Source organism: Struthio camelus, chromosome Z (genome assembly GCF_040807025.1).
Source record: "Struthio camelus isolate bStrCam1 chromosome Z, bStrCam1.hap1, whole genome shotgun sequence".
Classification (NCBI taxonomy): domain Eukaryota; kingdom Metazoa; phylum Chordata; class Aves; order Struthioniformes; family Struthionidae; genus Struthio; species Struthio camelus.
In genome coordinates, this window is record NC_090982.1 from 79,707,842 (window position 1) to 79,727,643 (window position 19,802).

The 19,802-nt window shown below is 39.5% G+C and overlaps 1 protein-coding gene across 10 annotated transcripts in view; it reads left to right on the forward strand.

Moving 5' to 3' along the window:
• Nucleotides 1-19,802, forward strand: part of LOC104152006 (protein hinderin-like) — a 173,707-nt gene that overhangs the window by 125,497 nt on the left and 28,408 nt on the right. For 9 of the 10 annotated variants that reach the window (XM_068926510.1, XM_068926514.1, XM_068926509.1 and 6 more), the window contains 2 exons: nucleotides 11,050-11,234; nucleotides 19,258-19,366. In XM_068926510.1, coding sequence (XP_068782611.1) covers nucleotides 11,050-11,234; nucleotides 19,258-19,366 — 294 coding nt within the window. Of the gene's footprint in view, nucleotides 1-11,049; nucleotides 11,235-19,257; nucleotides 19,371-19,802 lie in introns of those variants that run through there. The other variant, XM_068926512.1, reaches the window with a different exon arrangement.

Here is a 19,802-nt window from a genome sequence, read left to right on the forward strand (position 1 = left end):
CCTAGTTCTTTTTGACTTTTGAAACCACCGAGTCATTTCACGATGATACGTTACCTCTGGCTATCTATTTGTAACTAGATCTTTCCTCTTTCACATCTTACCTCTACAAGCCTCTCTTTTTCAGAATTTGCACTTTTTCTTCCCCACCCCCAATCCTAGTGTGAGCTTCTGATAGTAAGGAACGATGCTCTCTAGCACTGTGAACTAATCCCTCTCTTTCCACTGGCTGAAAGGATGATCTCTGCCTGGTGTGTCCCCCTAAAATCTGAATCATACTCTAAAGATACAACCAGTGGCCTAAGGAGATTAGTATTATAATGTAACTGAAGTGACAAGTCTGTGTAGAAAAGTTTACGTATGGTTTCTAGCATACTTAAGAGTTTGAACCAAAGCAACGTGCAAGTAACTTCAGCCTTCTGTTAGGCTTAGTGTCAGGCTTCATCTCTTTATGTAACTGCAGTTCCTTCTGTTTGATCAAAGTGTAGTTAATCCTTTTTTTTTTTTTTTTTTAACTCCCTTTTTTAACTTTGTGCTCCCATCCTCTGCATGTACATCTTGCCTCTTTTTCAGAAAGTAGTCTTTGAGACATGGGCTAAATTTATATACCACCTGTATGTTCAATAAGGCTAAGATGGTTAGGCAACACAAATATACACAAGCCTCTAAAAGAGGCGTATCATAAGGCTGTAAAGGCACTGGTGGTTGCTGTTCTGGACTGATATTTCCAAACAGATTTTAACAAACCTATGTGAAGAGAAGACTTGCAACACTTCAGTTCATTTCTTTTGATTGGTAAAATATAATTTACTTTTCATTTGCCAGCTGTTACAGTAACTAACATGTCCAAAGATGTTTGTGTCTGGCCTAATAAATGCACATAATATATTTTGTAATGTTTAGGTTCTGCAGGCAGGGAACCTGCAGCCCAGGACCTGAACAGAATCCACAATTTCACTTAATATAGTCTCTGGTCTTGATTTTTTTTCCCCTCACTTGATATTGGATGTTAATATGTGCTAATATGAGTTTCACTAAATGGTTTTAAAAGAGCTACTTACCTTTTGGCAATGGAATAATTCCTGTCTGATTTCAATTTTATTATGCCTTTTTTTCCCCTGAATATAAAAACAGAAAAAAGTGTAACGTGATCCATAAACATCTTGACTGAGTCACTATTTCGTGATGCTGTCATGTTCACGTAAAATCCTTGCATTGAAAGGAAGTCTTTACTGTGATGTGGGTTTTTTTTTGTGAGAGACAGACCAAGTTTTTTAGAGTTGTATGCCTTCAGTTATGCATCTAAGTCTATATTTAAATACTTACAATAAGTAGCTGATTTTTCAGTCACTAGGCATCAATCACGCTCTATGAAGTAAGTAACTTTAGTGGATTCAGGGCAATTTAAGTTGCCAAAAGTGAATTTTTTTGATATTTACCAAGAGCTACCTTGTCAAATCTACATCTGCTGAGTATGATAATCCACTAATCTGAGTAGATTTCCAAGACTTACTTCTCTATTTACTTCTGTTTGGGCTATAAGAATTTTTTAAAAGCAGATCAATAAACAATCTCAGTGTTTTCATTTTACTAAGCAATATGATAAAAATGAGTACTAGTGTAGTAGTAAATCATTAATACACTACTTAATCATAGAATGGCTGTGTCTCACAGATGTGATTTATTCCTTTAAAACAAAGGCTAGTGAAGTTCAAAGATGCATCAGGAGGGGTGTTTCCAGTAAAAGTGGGATAGTATATAATGCCACTTGAGAGGATTCTAGTGTGAAGGCATTTGGGATGTCTTCATAGCATAGCTTCAAAGCATAGATAGCTTTAGAGTCTCCAGACAGCAGATTTGCCGATCCCAAGATCTGTAAGACTGTAGCACTGGCAGACCTGTCGCACTGAAGAACAGTAACAGTCCATGCTTAAAATGCTTTATTCATTGTGGTATAGATAAAGATAAGTAGAATAAAGGGACAGATTTCTAATTGGAAAAGATGGGTCCTGTGAGTGTGTTCCCATGTCGGCTCAGTGGTAATGGTTCCTGTTCACCAGAGTACTCAGATTCAAGGACAGCTGTTTCATAAGAACAGCTAAGATAAAAACCCTAATTGTGTTTGTTACGGGATTTGATGTGTTTGTGAAAGATTTTCCCTGCAGCATGTTCCCTGTGCTATCAGGGGAATAGTTGGTGACCCAGGAGTTCACCTCGGGATTCTTAGGTGCTAATGTATTTACCCAGGTCATTAATTTTCATTACGATCAATATGAGAAATTTTTAACTTTCTCCTCCTCCATTTCCTCACTTAGATAATTTATCATGCCAGTTTTCTGAGTGTTGAAAGTTAGCATCTATGAAGTGCAACTTGCTCAATGAAGAGAAGCAGCTATAGAAGTTATTTTATAACACTTCTGGCCATGTAGAAAGAAAGACTGCAAGAGCTGGGCCTGTTCAGCCTGGAGAAGAGAAGATTGAGAGGCGATCTCATCAACGTGTACAAGTATCTGAAGGGGCAGTGTCAAGAGGATGAGGCCAGCCTCTTCTCCGTGGTGCCCAGCAACAGGACAAGAGGCAACGGGCAGAAACCACAGGAAGTTCCACCTAAACCTGAAAAAACTTCTTGACTGTGAGGGTGACTGAGCATTGGAACAGGTTGCCCAGAGAGGAGGTGGAGTCTCCTTCGCTGGAGATATTCAAAAGCTGTCTGGACGTGATCCTGGGCAATATGCTCTGGAGGACCCTGCTTGAGCAGGGAGGTTGGACTAGATGATCTCCAGAGGTCCCATCCAACCTAAACGATTCTGTGATGTATGGGCACTATAGGATCCTCCAAAACTCTATTTTCTGGGCATACAAAGCCGCTTGTAATATCTGTACACAAGAGTGCAATCCTAAATATCTATTGCTTTAATTAAGCATCTCTTCAAAGTATTTCATTAGTAGGGCACACTGGAAAGCCTTTTGAGTGTCTACTTTCCAACTCTTACTGTGTCCCTCTCTTACTACATTGTTATTTTTCTTCAACAGCTGATTGTTCCATGGTATGACCCATGGATAGTAAAAGGGCTTTTGCAATTTCTGCTCATTTACTAAAAGCTCCTTTTAGCAATACCAATCAATACCTATCAACCTGTCTGGAAACTCATATGGAGGAGATAGTGCTTATATACCGCTTGTCTTAGCACAGGAAAATATGTGAACTCTTGCACCATGCTGTTGGTTACCTGCTGCACGTTCAGGCAGATCTTAGTGTGTAGCAGCAGCCTGTTTTTAGCCTCTTTGGCTGTGCAGCCCATCTACGGTAAACATGTTGTTCAATTTGAGCCAAGTTCAGAAGGGATGATGCGTTATTCTCCTATGCCTTCATTGCAACCAAATTGGCCTCTAATGTGGGAGATGTTTGTTCAGGAGAAACGTATGCTTGCATATGGCATTTCAATGGGCACCTTGCGAATGGGGCTAGCTCTCAGCCAGACAAAAGTGATTCAGGATAAAGCACTAAGACAGGCATTCATTTCTCTGAAGAGCATGTGATCTTCCTCCGGAAGGAGAAAGTTATGCAGTTTGATCTACTGGAGAAGTTTGGATTTAGTTCAAAAACTTTGTTTGTCCTAAACAGGAGTTTGCATTATTTCCTTGGGTACTCTCACTGGTGACAGCCAGGCAGGCTTTTCGTATATACAGACAGTGTTTTGAAGGATTGTTTTTATACCTATGACTTGACGTTTACATGACTTTCTTTTGTGAAGGCTGACAGCCCTGCTTGCTGCAGCGACAGCTGCTCCGCTCTGCTCTATGAGAAAGGCCAAACACACAGTCATAGCATTTTGTCCTGCTAAAGTTTTGCCAGTCTGCTTTTTGTGGTCACTTCTGTATGACTACCTGAAAACCTTTATGTTGGATTTTTCTTTGAATTCAGAGGAAAAGAAAGTAGTCGGAGCTTATTTCAACTGTTTATTAGGGCAACCCTTTAAGATGCAAGGGAAAGGTGCTGGTGGGGAGTTGAAATGTAACTAACTAAAAGCAGAAAGAGGACAGGGCTTCAAATGAGTATAATTTTAGGCAGGAGTTAACTCAGTACTTGCTACAAATGGACCTTTAACTGCATATATTAAGTGAAATAGTGATTTAATTGAGGATAAAGACGATATTCTGATTGATTCAGTGAGGCCAGGGTTTCACCTATGGCTCGTATGATCTAATAGGTCATTGCTAATTAAAGGCGTACATGGCCTCAGTTCTCACTGATGGAATTAAATACTCTGAGCACCAGTCATTGAGGGAATGGGGAAGGAACTGGTCTCTGTGAAACACTGGTCTGGAGAAGCTGTGCTAGGGATACCCGCATGAGATATGAAAAAGCTTTTAGCATAGTTGCCAGTGTAACTTCTCCAAGATGAGAGAGAAGTGAAAGAAATGCAGCAAATCCAAGAGAGAGAGTTTAACAGAAAGACATAACAGAATGAACATACTAGGTCAGAGGAACCCAGTTGAGCCAGATGTGTTACTGAGTTAAGGGACAGTGAACCTGAAGATGACTGTAAGAGCTGAAAGCTCTACATCACTCCCCAGGAATATATCGTGTGCGCATGGACAAGTAGATTATGGGCAATCACTGTCTGCATATGATTTTCTGTGAGGAAAAAAATCCCTTCATTACAAGCAGGTTGGATAATATTTTTATTTCAGTTATAAAAGTCTCATTGTCTATGGAGATGTTCCCTTATTTGTCCCTGCCCTTCTACCTTTTCACCTAGAAAAATACATGAGAAAGGAGATGAGCTCTGTCCTGAAGACCTCAAAACTATAAATGAACATACTCTCTAGAAAGGAAAGCAGCTATCTCTTATTAACATGCACTGGATCCCACCAGTGTCATTAATATGCTGATGTGTCTAACATAAGCCTCAAAATGCCAGTTTTCATAATTGGGCTACGAAATCTCACTCTAGACTTGAATATGGCCTTCAAAGTCTGTGTTAGAAGAGGATATTTTTCCTAGTTTTTAAAGGGAGGGGAAAACATTAAGCTTAGATTTCTTTTTTTTCAGGCAGTTTTTGTTTCTACATTAAAAAGGCTTTTGATTTTTAACAATATTTTGAAAGCTGTTAATCTGCTGACATGAACAGATTGCTTTTGTCATGAGGAATGCAAGGGTGTTGTGTTTGGTGGTGGGAGATGGCCCTAAAGTTCATTTTCCGCATTTCCTTTTCGCCTGCAACACTGCCTCTGTTACAGCGGGACGGCTGAGTAGAGCTGGGTTGTCCACCCCTGTAACAGCGCTACAAAAGCAGCAGTGAGTTGACCAGTCTCCCTCCTCTCCCATGTGTTTTTCTGACTCTTACATCTCAATGTGTTTCTCTGCTGCTGTGCTTGGAAGAAGGGGCAGGATGTATCCCCTCAGAAGAGAGTTCCAGGTTGCAGCTGGAGATGCACTAAGGAGGGCCTTCTACTGTACCTCTGTTGTCAAGGTTTTCCTCATGATTAGCCTTAAGCAGATCCACATGGAGTATGCACTACCTTTAGATGTCTCCTTTTGTTGGTGAGTTGAGTGGTCAGAAGTTGTCCTGATTCTCTTCTGTGTCTGTTCACCTGCTGTCCCAGGGCCCAAGTTCTTTACTGGATCAGCTTCTTATCTTCTCTTACTTCTGCTCCCAGGTTTGGATGAGGGTAATCGCATTCCCCTACCTGATGAGTTCTCAGGAAAAAAAAAAAAAAAACTTGAAAACTCTGAGGCATTTAGACATTCAGGAAGTAGAGGGTTACATGGATTAATTGCACCTGATAGGGCAGACACCTGAGAAGGCCTGAGAAAGGCCTGTAAGAGGCACAGGAGACCAATGAAGTTACTTCCTACAGCCACTCATCCAGACTCTACAGATCTTCTTTTCTTCCTGTATATACTTCCTTAATTGTCTCACCAGAACTGTGGACGTTAGTCAACTTCCCAGTCAATCCCACTTTGAAACTGGTAGTGTTTAAAGGGGTAGTTTGATAACTTGATTTAAACTGACCTAAATTTGGACCTCTGTTGAAAGGGAAGATCCTATCATGTATTGACACTTCCTCCATTGTTCCAGCACTTGCGATACTGCTGCTTTACAGTGAGCTGGCTCTGAAAACTGATCTGGCTTAAAAATCTGCCAGCCCAAAAGAGAAAAGAAATTGTAGTTTTCAGCCAGCTTGTCACACTGCACCTGAAACGGCGAAAGCGACTCCAGCTACAAAAACGTATTGTTTAGGTGGCCTACTTATCACAAGTTTTGCATCATTAAGTGTTATGCATTTTTGGCCTGATATAATTGCAGCAGATTGCACGCATGAACTGTTAATTATTTTATTTTTAAAACAGAAATTGCAAAACAGGAAAATAGCATTCCAACATGTTTGTTTTTTGGAGCTAACCTATCAAGGCAATCTGTTAGTTTGATAACGGTAAAACTCTCAAGCCCTTGTCTCAACAGGGTGCAGCAGGGTACCATTAAGACAGCCATCTGTTGAACATACATACTGGAGGCATGAATTGCCTCGCATCTTGGATTTCTGACTAGTTATAGTGTAGTCATGTTCTCTGGATACTACTGATCTACACTGAAAAATGCATGGAAAGATCAGAGTTCAGTGAAAGGTGGGGATCCAAGTTTAGAATCAATGACTGGGAGCATTAGGTATGGAGTAAGAAAGAGATTAAACCTTTTAGGTATACGCGCCTTGATAGTATATACTACTGTGTGGCAAGAGTCTTAGCTGCTTGAGTAGCTTAGCATATCAGTAGATCTGTAAAACTCCATTTGCAGACCAAGGCTACCATTATGCTGGATTGATTCATCAGGATGAGCAGATAAAGCAAGTTAAATTCTGTCAGAGTTTTCCTGCATTAATTTAAAAATGAATTTAGTTAGCTCTAAATGGACATGTGTTTTAGTATCTTGAAGAACTGACTTTCCTCTATTAAAGCAGAATAATGTATCTGTATGGTGCCCTAACTTGAACAGTACATAAAGATTAGTAAATAAGACCCCATTAAAAATACTTATAATGTAAGTAACATGGGTCCCAGTAGCCTTTCTAATGTCCATTAATGCTTATTCTGAGGATCAGAGCTCATTTTACTGAGCCATTTAGTCAAACCGTGTGATTATTTAGAAAGTTAATTCATGCATACTAAAATCTAGCTTAAGTAATGCAGAGGGTAGGAGGTAAAACTCTATGGAGACGATAGTCCTTTTTGTTATTTAATGATCAGCCATAATTAACTTGCAAATTTGAAATAATTAGAACAAATTAAAGGTATTTAACTTTGCCTCCCTAAAGAAAAATTCAAATTGCACCAAATGCAGCTTTAAATTATTCAAGTCTCAGAGGTCTGTGCTGGGTTTTTTTACAATGCCTTTTCTATGATGAGAATACCAATCTGCTTTTTGTCAGAAAGCATCCTATCAAGTAATTGTTCTTTGTGTCTAATAAATGACAGCTATTCTTCTTTGTAAAAGTATTTCAGTCTCTGAAGACTACATCAGCATTTCCATGGCATTTTAATTCAATAAAACAAAAGGTTAATGTTTTTCTACTTTTTAAGGAATGCAAATACTAGCAGTGTTCCATGGGTCCTGAATGACATTTAAAATTTGCCATTCAAGCTCAGCAGGGATATCGCGATATGAGGCATAGACAAAATGGCAAAATGTTTAAGGTGTGTTTTCCTTTGTTGCTGAAGTATTTCGGTATTCGTAAGGATCCAGTGATGCTGAGGCTTGCTTCTTTTCTGACTATACTACTTTGCCGCTCTTGCCTTAATGTGTAGGTTAGGTAGGTTTCTAAGGTCTTTATTCAGCCTGTCTTCTCTGTTGTGTGATTTCAGGGAATATTATGAAAATTCATCAGCTAGCACTTCCTGCCGGATATTATGTTACAAAAGCTATGTTGGAGTGATATGATGGATTGCTAAATTTGAAAATAGAGAAGGACCTATCTGGTCTCTTAGTCTGTCTGCCTGATCCTTCTAGACTTTGTTAGTTTTAAATTTCCCAGATTGCAATAGTCATGTCTTTAGTTTTACTAATTATTACATAGATGAATAAGTTTTTTCTGAAGCAGCTTTTTCCTCATGTTTTCTTTTCTTGGTTTTGGTGCATTGCTAATTATTGATGTCTTTTTTTTTTTTTTTGGATGTCTCTACATTATCCTTTTCCCTCTTTGTTTTGTTCACCTCTCAGACTAACATTGTCATTTTTAGGTTCGATTCTCTGTCCTTACTTGAGCAAAACTTTAGAGTGAGCTTTCCTGGATTAAATACTGAAGAACCAGGCTCTAATTCATTGCTTAGTGAGCTATAAATGCCACATACGCTTGCCTGTGTTATTTCCTCATAAATTAGCTCCTCCAACTTCCTCCTCGTGTCTGTTTCTCTTTGAATTCCCTCTGGCATAGCGTTATCTAAACCACAACTCAGTATTCTGGAGGTAACCTCACCATCTAAAAGGTATCACAGTGAACCAGCGGAGTAAACGCCTCCTCCTCCTCTGTAAGACAAAGGTCACTGTCTTCACATAAGATCCGTAGGTTGTAATTAAATGTACTTTAGACTCAGAAAGCATCTGAATAATGGCTACCTCAGTATTTTTAATTGCTGTTAATCATCCAGAAACAGAAGAATAAAATATCCAGTCTTGCATTATCATAGCAATCTGGTCAACTGGTACATCTTTGAGCCTCTTTAATCAGTTGTTAGGGTTCAAACCCACCTCTTGCTATACTCTGCGTTTCAGGGATTAGTAGGTTAATTTCGTATAATTCAAATAAGTTACTAATGTTGTCCATCACAAAGTTTAATAGCACTTTGCAACATTGTTAGCAGCCATGCAGTTTGAAGCTCTAAAGTAAACAGAGGTTATTCAGAGTTTTGTCCAACACTTCAGCCAGTTGTTACAGGTCATGAGCCATTATGTAATGTTCTGCATTAATGATACAGGAGTAATGCTAATTGTCGAACAGGCGCAGTGGGCCCTAGTGAACAATGACTTATACAGCACAATGATTTGAAACTTTTAATTCAGCTATCATTTTCTGATGGAAAGATCAGATATCTGCTTTTTTCAGATATACAGTAACTTCAGTAGTGTAATCTTTTATGTAAAAGGTATTTACATCTTTATTTTGTGAATCAGCCTCCATAAAACTATATTGCAAATAATGTAAACATGTTAGTGCTCTTTGGGTTGCCCATGTAAAATAGGTACTTACACAGAAAAAAGATTTGTATGCTCTGGTATTAACTTAAGAAAGCTGTGTGTTACTCCCATGGTTGCAAATAGAACAGTATAATCCTGGGATGAGCTGTATTCATTCCATGTGAATCGTCCAAATTTTTATTTTATATATACATATATACAAATGCATACATGTATCTTATATATGCACACGCACACACATATATATATATATATATTTACTCCATAGCAATGATGGGGCTAATGACATATGCCTGTTGGACATCCTCATTTAAACTGGTAGTCTTTTCCCTGAGAGCAGAATGTGGAAGTGGTAGGTTGTCCTAGCAGTCAAAGCTGTAACGAAAATGTATGTTGATAAGGCAGCAGAGATAGTTACAGTCCTGTGTGCATCTGTGGACGGCAGCCTCTGTGAGATCCCAACACTTTTAAAGCTTTTCTGTAATTTGTACTGCAGTTTACGGAGAGAAAGATGATTTCTGTAACCTCTGAAGCTTTTCTGTGATTGTGCGTGTCTGCAGTGACTACAGTCATGCGTGCTTCATGTTAACAAATTTGCATCCTGGCTTTATTTGTGCAAGGTGTTTAAGATCATGCCTAGCCCTGCAGAGGCTGTGTTCTTACTGGATCGCATTCTCCATTGCTCTTTTGGTTAGCTCTCTTTTTTTCCCTCTATCCAGACTGTCGCACTTGCTGCACTACATGCTCTCTCACCAGTTTTTTGGTGTCTGTCTCTGTCGCACTTTCATGTGCCTCTGTTTCTTTATCCCCTTTTCTTTCCCCAGTATATCTGCTTCCCTTTTGCAAACCATGACCCCAGTTTTCTTCCCACAAATTCTTCTCTGCTTTCCCTCTTTCCTAGAAAAGTGAGCATTTTTTTTTTAATAGCTGTTTTTTTCCAAGCTTGCTCCACCATGCAGGACAAAGTCCTTTCTGTGTCTTGATCCCAGTTGCCTTGTCTGAAGCACTCAGGAAATCCAGGACCTAATGCTTTAGGAAATATGCCAGCTATCGCAAGACTGCAAATACAATTGTCAAAATATTGTTAGTGTTTGCATGGATAAGTTGACTGGAGTTGGGATTTGGAGCACTACGACATGGAAACAAGACAATCTTGCCACAGGGCAGAACTGAGGAAAGCAGTCCTCGGCATTACCTCTTTGCACAGGGTCGGCCTGTCTCCTGTTTCCAGATCCTTGCAACCCTTGCTGTTCCTTGTTCTTGCCTGTGTGGATCTCGCTTTTTGAGTGCGAGTGTTCCTTTCACAGACAATGTGAATGGCAGCAATAAGTCAGGCAACAGAACTGAGAACCTTGTGTGCAAAATACCTCTAAAGTTTAGTAATAAGAAACTGAATCATCATTTCTTTCTCTCCTCCTTAATTAAGCTCCTATTGACTAAAATTTCTTTAGTGTGGCCCACAACATGTATCCTCAGATAAGCTGTACACTAACTGTCTAACTCGTCATCAGGGAGATAAATTCTGGTTCAGTCTCCCTGTATAAGCTTACGTATGTATGATCCAAGATTACATTAGATGTATACTTTCCAATGTTTAGCAAAGCTGCAGTGAAAAGGCAACTAGAATGGATACGTTCACTGATAACCAAAGAATCCTATCGACTCTTTCATTTAAAGTAGGTTAGTAACATCTTTAGGCATCCTGCATTCAAACATCAAGGAAAGGATTCAGCAAAAACTTAACTGGAAGTATAATGGTTACACTGCTGGCGAGGGAGTGAGCGAGAGGACGAGGCGTAATGGTAAAAACAGTGAGTGCCTCATGTAATAGTGTGTGACCTTTCTTTCCACCCAGTTTACCGGTATCGAAATGTGAAGATTACTTTCCCAGGACACCACCAGTGAGCAAAGTCTCCAAACCACCAGGGAGCAGTGGCGAGAGCAATTCGGGGAAGAAGACGGTTGGTTTTAGTGCAAATGTTGAAGATGGGCAAGCCCTTCTGATGCGGGCCAAGAGGGAAGCCAGCAGGTCAAGGAAAGGTAAGGTGAAGCATACTGTTTTGCACCTCCATGAGTGTGCTGATGGCATTTAGAAACTATACATTATGTTTTCAGGAGTGGATAAGCAAAATGCATGATTAAAGGGAGAGGACTGCAAGTTGCTTAAAACAACCCAAGAGAAGGTAGCTACGTTTAAAGTAATAGCGTAGAAAGCCTTGTAAATAACAAGTGATCTTCTTGGTTGGTGTTCCTGATGGAAGGGAAGAAATAGCCCTTTAATCTCAAAAAGCTACTTCAACAATTTTTTTTTTTCCTTTTCCAGCAAGCAGGGAATAAGTGCAGTGGGCTGTGTTCTTCGAGTGTAATCTTCTTCACATTCTTTTCCTCCCCAAGTAATGGCTCCACCATTACAACCTGATATTTTGCCACACAGGGATATCTGTACAACTAGAATCTAACCTTCCCTTAGCTTTGCACCTCCGCTTAAAGAGCAGAGAAAACAGCCTTTCTTAGGAGGAGAAAGGGTTGGTAACAAAAGCAGCTTGGATGTTTCACTGCCAAGCCTTGAACATAATCTGTGGTTCAATTATGAAGTAGCTTGCTTTCTTTTTTAAACTTGTCAACCAGTTTGCTGTATATGTCAGCATAAAAATAAAGAAAATGGCAAAATGAGAAGAAATGTGGTGCAGTTCTCAAAGGAACAAATAACTTGTGTTATTGGTTAAGACCATACCAACATTAAAAAGCAGTCCCTGTGAAGAAACTTTCAAAAGGGTATCATCAGCCTGGACCCAAACAGTGGCCGAGGTTAATCTCTTCCAAGGCGCAGCTACAAAAGTTGGAAGCCTGTAAAGGGCTTGTGTCCAAAAAAATCAATTTCTAATTTGAAACAAAATCATTTTTGACTAACAGGGGTTCAGGACCCATTACTTTTGCTGTATAGTCTGCTGACATTTCACACTTTCTGTTGTGCACAATGAATCCTAATAGTCATTTTATAACATTGCTACACCAATCAATTTAAGCGAGAGAAAGCCGTTACAATTCTGCAAAGTTTCAGGGGCAATTTTCACTGATGGTTTTCTTTTATGTTTTTTTCAGCTATCATTATTTTTTTCTTCTCTTTTCCTCTTCCTTCTCCCCCTCCTTCTCAATACTGTAGTGATGAAATTGAGATTTTTCACAGTTGTTGGATGATGGATTTTGTTCCTTGGATAGGGATAGTCCCCAAAAAAGTAATTTATTTTCCACAGATTTGGAAAAAAAAATCGAACCTGGACTCTCCTTCATTTATTCATTTCATTTTAGTACTTAGAAGAAGTTATGAGCTGCACCTGGCTATTGCACCAAGCTGCACCTATGCTGATCGAGTGATTGCAGTGGTCAGCGTGATGTCTGAAGAATGTGGTTATCTTTTACAAACACTTATTGGGATTGATAACTTTGAAGACATAGAGCAGCATGGCCAAATTTAAGTTATAAACATTGGCGCTTGCTATGATACCAGATAAAGTTCAGAGAAATGCTTTCAAGCTGTGGAATAACCTCAGGTCTATTACTGATTTGAATGGCTTATTTATCACAGGGCAAATTACCTAGCACTAATCACTGCAGTTGAAGTCTTCTGTATTTAGTACCTTTTTAATTGGCTTCCCTCTGTTATATGTTTGGACTCCTTTAACAAGTATACACGCATACTTGTAAAGTGTTTTTTCCATCTTTGGGGATCACCAGAGCACAATGTCAAATTTCTTAATTCTGGTTAGTTCTGGACATTTTCTGTCTCTGTCCTTATTTCTGCTAGATCTTACTCTCTGTTGCTGAACTGCGATTCCTCCTTCAAATTCTGCTTCGGAATTTATTCTTTTATTAGGAAGCAATTATGTAGCTTCTAGCAAAAATAAAACCAGGAAAACAAATACTGTTTTCTTTGGTGAATCCCATAAAATTGTGGGGTTTGCCTTACTGCATCCGAGGCCTGGACCATCAAGCCTGAAAGCCTGTCTCAGACAGCGATCAGTACCTGTTGGGTCAGTAGAAAACGCGTTTAACTGAGCTCTAGCTAAGCCATGCAATGTGAGGAAGGGAATGAAATCAACAGGATGACATCTTGAGACATGCAACTTGATATTACTTAGCCATGTACTTTCCTGTGGCCTTTCTAGTCAGAAAGCAGCAGCGTGTCTGGCTACCCTGCAACTCCTAAGTGTTTCTCCACAGCAACATATGCCATTGTATCAGATTTTGATGTTTTCCTGTTTTGCTCTCTTTGTACTCTTAGATTTTCTTAAAATAAAATGAGTAATTAGTAAGCCATGCCCATGCTGGAATGGTGGAAAACTCTACTACCCACCAAATGGCTTAGCATACCAAGTGCAGTGAATTTGGAAGGGGTAATTTCTTAAGAAATTCACTTTCCCTTCTCCCTATAAGTGTTTAGTAATGGGGAAAACAACATCATTACCTCGGTCCCATCACCTGTTGGAGCAGAAGGTGCACTTCCGTTCCCTTTTCAGGCTATAAACTTACAGGACTGGCCATGCTTTGACAATCAGCTTTTATTCTTTCACTGATGCTTTTCATTTCCTATTTCTGTTTGATCCTTAATTTTTATTCCTGTGCTGCAGAAGGTGTTTGTGTCTTGTCGCTAAACTTTTTTAGTTTTACCAGGAAAACTTTAAGCAGACGAAGCAATCCTCAAGTCTTGAATCTTTTCAGCAGTAAATTGTTTTTATTGGTGTCACCAGCAGCTACGACAATTTGTACTAAAATCTAGCAACTTGTCTAGTTAAAAAGCACTGGAGTACAGAAATGTATACTTCTCTTCCTCTCTACCCTGAATAATTTTGCTTGTGGGCTAGGAAACTAAACTAGATCCTGTCTGTTATGTTCTGCAATATTGGGCACTTTGCTTCCCTGTGCTTCTTTTTGAAGTCTTCCTCTTCATCCCCTTCCTAAAGTCTTTCTGTATTGACACGAAGAAGGAACTATTTTTCCTTGTACGTGTCTTTAGGGGAAATAGCTTTTACGTTATATTGTATTAACATTCATAGCTTTCCTTTCCATATGTAAAATAAAAAACTAGAGAAGGAAGAACTCTTAGCTCGTAGTATCCATACTTTTCCAGGGGCTGAATTTTCTCTATAGTGTTTGTTTTTCAGCAGATTTTCTAATGTAGCTTCTTAGCAATTCAGGATCTGGAACCTCTTCCCTTGAGGGAAGACTCTTCCCTACAAGCGAATAGAGCAATTAGTTAATATTACTGAAGTGCTTTGAAGATGTGAAGTACTATATAAATGTTAAGTATTATGAATATTAGTATTATACAATTCATGAAGATTTCTTTCATGATTATCAACCTAGATTTTCCATTGCTTACTTTCATCCCATTACTGCTTTGTCCAGCCTCAACAGTTTTTCTTCATTCGAAGTATTTACACTTTCAAAAATGTAGGCTGCTTTATTTCCCTTGCTTTCTTCATGCTTTAGTTTTCTATTTGTTAAGCAGAAATATATAGTTATTTGAATTTTCTCAAATGAGTCTTTGAACTAGTTTAAATCATTCTTATATCAAGCTCACCAAATTGAAAATAGTATTCCAAATATTACCATTTAGAAAACATCTGTAATGCACTTTGTGGGTAGCTTGCCCTACAGGCTTACCTCTTGTTTATTTTTTGCTATTCTTTGCTACCCCAGGTTCTCACTTTCCATTCATATCAGTATTTAGTTATTATTTGCACCATGCATGAGCTTTCTTTTTCTAGAGAGAACGTGTCTATTCTTTTCCTGTGTTTCTTGCCTCTCTAGATCATCTGTAACTTCTCCAATCTCATACTGTCTTCCAGCACCTGCAGATCTAATTAATTTGCTGTCATTTGTATCACCCCAGTTCTCTATGACTTTTCATAAATAATTACCAGTCACTTCATAAATTCATTAGCTAATTCCCTTTAGTCCTGAAATATATATCCTTCAGACTGAAGAATTTGTATCTTTTTTTCCCAGATAATTTCTTTTCATCAGCTTCATACAAGCAGGTATTATACATGTACAAGGTCTTTATTACCTCTTAGTTGCTGATATTCTTTTCCTTATTTTTTCTCTCAGTGTATTTTAAAATTATTAGTAGCTTGGCCATTTTAGGATCATTACTGATTTAATCTTCTTTATTTATTTATAGACCTACTTTCTCTTTGGTGTTTTTTTCCCTCAATAGACTCATGTGCCTTTTCGAGATGTATTTTAAAAGGTTTTCTTTTCACTATATTCAGGACTTCTTTCTACTCCTGTTTTATCTCTGTGCAGCCTAACAGCCTCAGTATATTCCTACTTAGTTTCTTTTCTTTTTTTCCATTTCTAGTCCTAGTAATATTTTCAAACTTGGGCCTTTGAACAGTCCCCTTGAGGCTGTATTGGCCACTTCTGAGTCCATATATTTTCTTTTTCAGAGAAATATATCTACTTTACTTTGAATTCAGTATGTTGACAGTGTGCCAGCCTTTTCTCAAACGAGGAATTGAATATATTCTCCCATGCTCACCAGCTTTTTATTACTTCAGCGTTAGTTTCTTAAAATCCAGCTGCCTCATTCCACTGTCATGTGAAATGATTTCTAAATATTTCATATTCAGTCATAAAGCCAAATGTCCAAGCAAGAGGCTTCTAGTCTTTATATGCATACCTGCTCTTCTCATCATGGATTAGCATACTACCAAGTTACCAGAGACACACGATCAACATATATTCCTGGTAACTATTTGTTAGGTGAGAGCTCTCGCTATGTAATGCTGAAGCACAATGCATTAGAGCAATAAGAACCCATTCCTTTGGTAGCCTTGCTAGAACACATTAGAGCATATGGTTTTACTCGATAATATGCATATACTTTTTATACATCTTAAATCAACACAGTATTTTAAGTAATGCTAGTCTCTTGGACATCCATAAACCTGTAGAAATTTTGCAGTGATGCTGGAATTTCAACTTTAATATATTACTCTGTATTTCAGCATGGATGGTAGATAACATTACTGTTCAGAGAGCCCAGAAATATTTAGTCATGACAAAAGAGAGTTACATACTCATTTGACTTTTAATTTTTCTGAGACTTGTAGCCTTCCGCACATGTACCGTTGTTTAGTTATGTGATGTTGGACAGTACTAGTTAGGATAGATAATGGAGCGTGCACACACAAGCTTTTATGCACTAGATCGCATTACTCCTAACTTGTCTATTCCACTTACCACTGACTATCTGTATACAAGTTATCTAATTAAAACATAGCTATGAAACTGAGAGCTCAGTCCTTGTTTGTGTTGCCCTGATGAACCTTACTTAAGCAAGCCTAAGTAAGAAGTGTTCCAGCACCCTGTTATCTCCTGGAAGGGCGTTATAACTGGGCACAAGCAATCCAAGAGATTTCTGAGTGTGTTGATAATGATTTCTTGATACAAGTTATAGAAGAGACTGACTGTCAGAAAGCAGTCAGCTGGACTTGTTGCTCACAGGAAAGAAAGTAGTAGTTGATAATGTGAAGGTTGAGGGCAGCCTTGGCTGCAGCAATCATGAGACTGTGGAGTTTAAAATCCTGGAAAAAGGGGGTAAGACTTGCAGTAGAATTGCAGCCCTGCATTTCAAAAGGGCACATTTCCACTTAAAAAGGGATCTACTTAGTAGAATCCTTTGGAGGGGAGAGGGACTCAGGAAAGGTAGGTGATCTTCAAGGACGACCTCCTCAAAGCACAAGACTAGTCCATTCTGTCTAAATGTCCATATGGATGAACGTAGAGCTCTTGACAGAGCTTCACTGCAAAAAGGAAATACACAGCAGGTAGAAGCAGGGATGCACTATATGGGAGGAGATGGAGACACTGCTCTAGCATACAGGGTTGGAGTAAGGAAAGCCAAAGCTCAGCTCAAGTAGAAGCTGGAGAAAGTTATAAAGGGTAAGAGGATGGGCTTTTATAGGTGTATCAGCAGCAAAAGGAAGGCTAAGAAGGAGGTTGATCCTCTGCTCAGTGGGACAGGCTATCTAGTAACAAAGCACAGAAAAAGGCTGAGGTCCTCAATGCCTGTTTTTATGGTTAAGGTTTGCCTTTTGGCTTCCCTGAGCTTAGTGGCATAGTCTGTGGGAGTGATGCTTTACCCACGGTAGAGGAAGATACAGTTAGGAAGTGCTTAAGCCTCTGGGGCGTTCATAAGCCCATGTGTGGGACCAGGCAGGATGCATCTGAGTGTGCTTAGGGATCTGGTCAGTGTCACTGAGAGGCTCTCATCTGTGAAAGGTCATGGCAATCCAGGAAAGTTCCTGATTTTTGGAAAAAGGCAAATGTCACATCTAGCTTCAAGAAGGGCAAAGAGGTGGATCTAGGGAATTTCTGGCCAGTTAGCCTTACCTCTGTCTCTGGGAAGATTATGAAGGAAGTCCTCCTAGAAACTGTTTCCAAACACATGAAAGACAAGAAGATGGTTGGAAACAGCCAATATGGATTTACTAAGGGCAAATCATACTTTAACAACCTGATTGCATTCTGTGGTGACGTGACTTGCCCTCTAGACAAGGGGAGAACGATGGATGTCACTTACCTTGATTTCAGCAAAGCCTTTGATGCAACTCCCATAGTTTTCTCATAGTCAGACTGGTGATCTATGGACTGGGCAAATTGACTGTAAGGTGGATGAAACTGGTCATCCTCACAGTAAAAGAAAGCTTTTTCTTATGTTCAGACGGAACTTCCTGTGTTTCTATTTGTGCCCGTTGCCTCTTGTCCCTTCACTGAGCAGCACTGTAAAGAGTCTGACCCCATCATCTTGACACCCTCCCTTCACATACTTGTACGTGTTGATAAGATCCCCCCTGAGCCTTCTCTTCTCCAGGCTGAACAGGCCCAGCTCTCAGCCTTTCCTCATAGGAGAAATGTTCCAGGCCCTTCACCATCTTAATAGCCCTCCGCTGGATTCACTCCAGGAGCTCCATGTCTTTCTTGCACTGGGGAGCTCAGAACTGGACACTACTTCAGGTGAGGCCTCACCAGGGCTGAGTAGAGGGGGAGGATTACCTCCCTCGACCTGCTGGCAGTGCTCTTCCTAATGGAGACCATTCTTCCAGGATATCATTCTTTCAGGGCCCCAGGGGCACATTGTTGGCTCGTGTTGTCCAGCAGGACTCCCAGGTCCTTCTCTGCAGAGCTGCTTTCCAGCAGATCAGCCCCCAGCCTGTACTGGTGCATAGGGTTATTTCTCCTTAGGTGCAGGACCCTGCACTTCCCTTTATTGAAGTTCATGAGGTTCCTCTCTGCCTATCTCTCCAGCCTGTCCTCAGCTACCTCAGGAGAGGGTGGTACAGAAGAGGGAACAAGACTTTTCTTGGAGGTTACAGGGCAAGAGGCAGTGGGCACAAGTTACAACTTGGGAAATTCTGATTAGCTGTACAGAAAACTTTTTTCACTGTGAGGGTGGTCAAACATTGGAATAAGTTGCCCAGAGAGACTGTTGGATCTCCATCAGTGCAGATATTCAAAACCTGACTGGACAATCCTTGAGAAACCTGATCTTGCTGGACTTGCTTGGACTGGAGGGTTGTACTAGATGACCTCCAGACTTCATCTTCCAACCTAAATTATTTTTTAATTCTAGGATTATTTTGGGAAAAAGAAGGGGTGAACAAACATTTCTGTTTTACTGAGAGCAAAATATTGTTATAGGGATACTTAAAAACAAACTTGGAAAAACTAACATCTTGTAGAAGGCTGTATCTGTAAAAACAAGCTCGATCCAGTGAACCATTATAAGAAATAACAGTGCAAGACTGTCAAACGTCACATGGTAAGGTAAAGGCTGTAATGTATGGCTTATTATATAAATATGATTCTACATGATCCATGCGCAGCAATGTCAACTGATAATGACTTCTTTGCCCTCTCACTGTACATACAGCACACCGAAGAACGGCATAACTTTTGGGCAGGGTTTTCTGTAATAATGTGGAATCATGTAATAGCTGTCCAGAACTTACTAGCCTCTAATATTTGGCTTAGTTGTCTTCAATTCCTTTCACAGGGACAACTTCCGGGCCTAGAAAGGATGCAGCCACATCTCCTGTGCTGACAGGCAGCAATAAAGAGCTTGTAACCACAGCCACATCTCCGATCCAGCATGACACTTCACGGTAAGCTGCTGGGTAATCTCTGGTTTAAGATTCTACAAATGCAACCATCACTATCCCCTAGATGCAGGAAAGTGGCTGAAATTCTATAGTATTTCATGTTAGCACAAGCTGGATAATATAAACTAAAAACTGCCATATGCTTTTGACATTTATAGTAAGCCTTAAGTTGCTTGTTAGAATAAGAAAAGCAGGAATACGCCAAGTTCTAACATTTTAATTTTACTTAGATTTTGAAGAGAAAGTATTTTATGTTCAAAGTCCTGACACATTAAATACATTTGTAAATAATTTGAATGAATGGTGTTAACTCCTGTTAGATTTTAAATCCACTTGAAGATTTTAATCCCCCTGTATCTTCCCCCATATTTTATCAAATGACATTTCTTTTTAAATGTTTTGTACCAGTTATTTTATGTTTAACGACAAGCAACAAAAT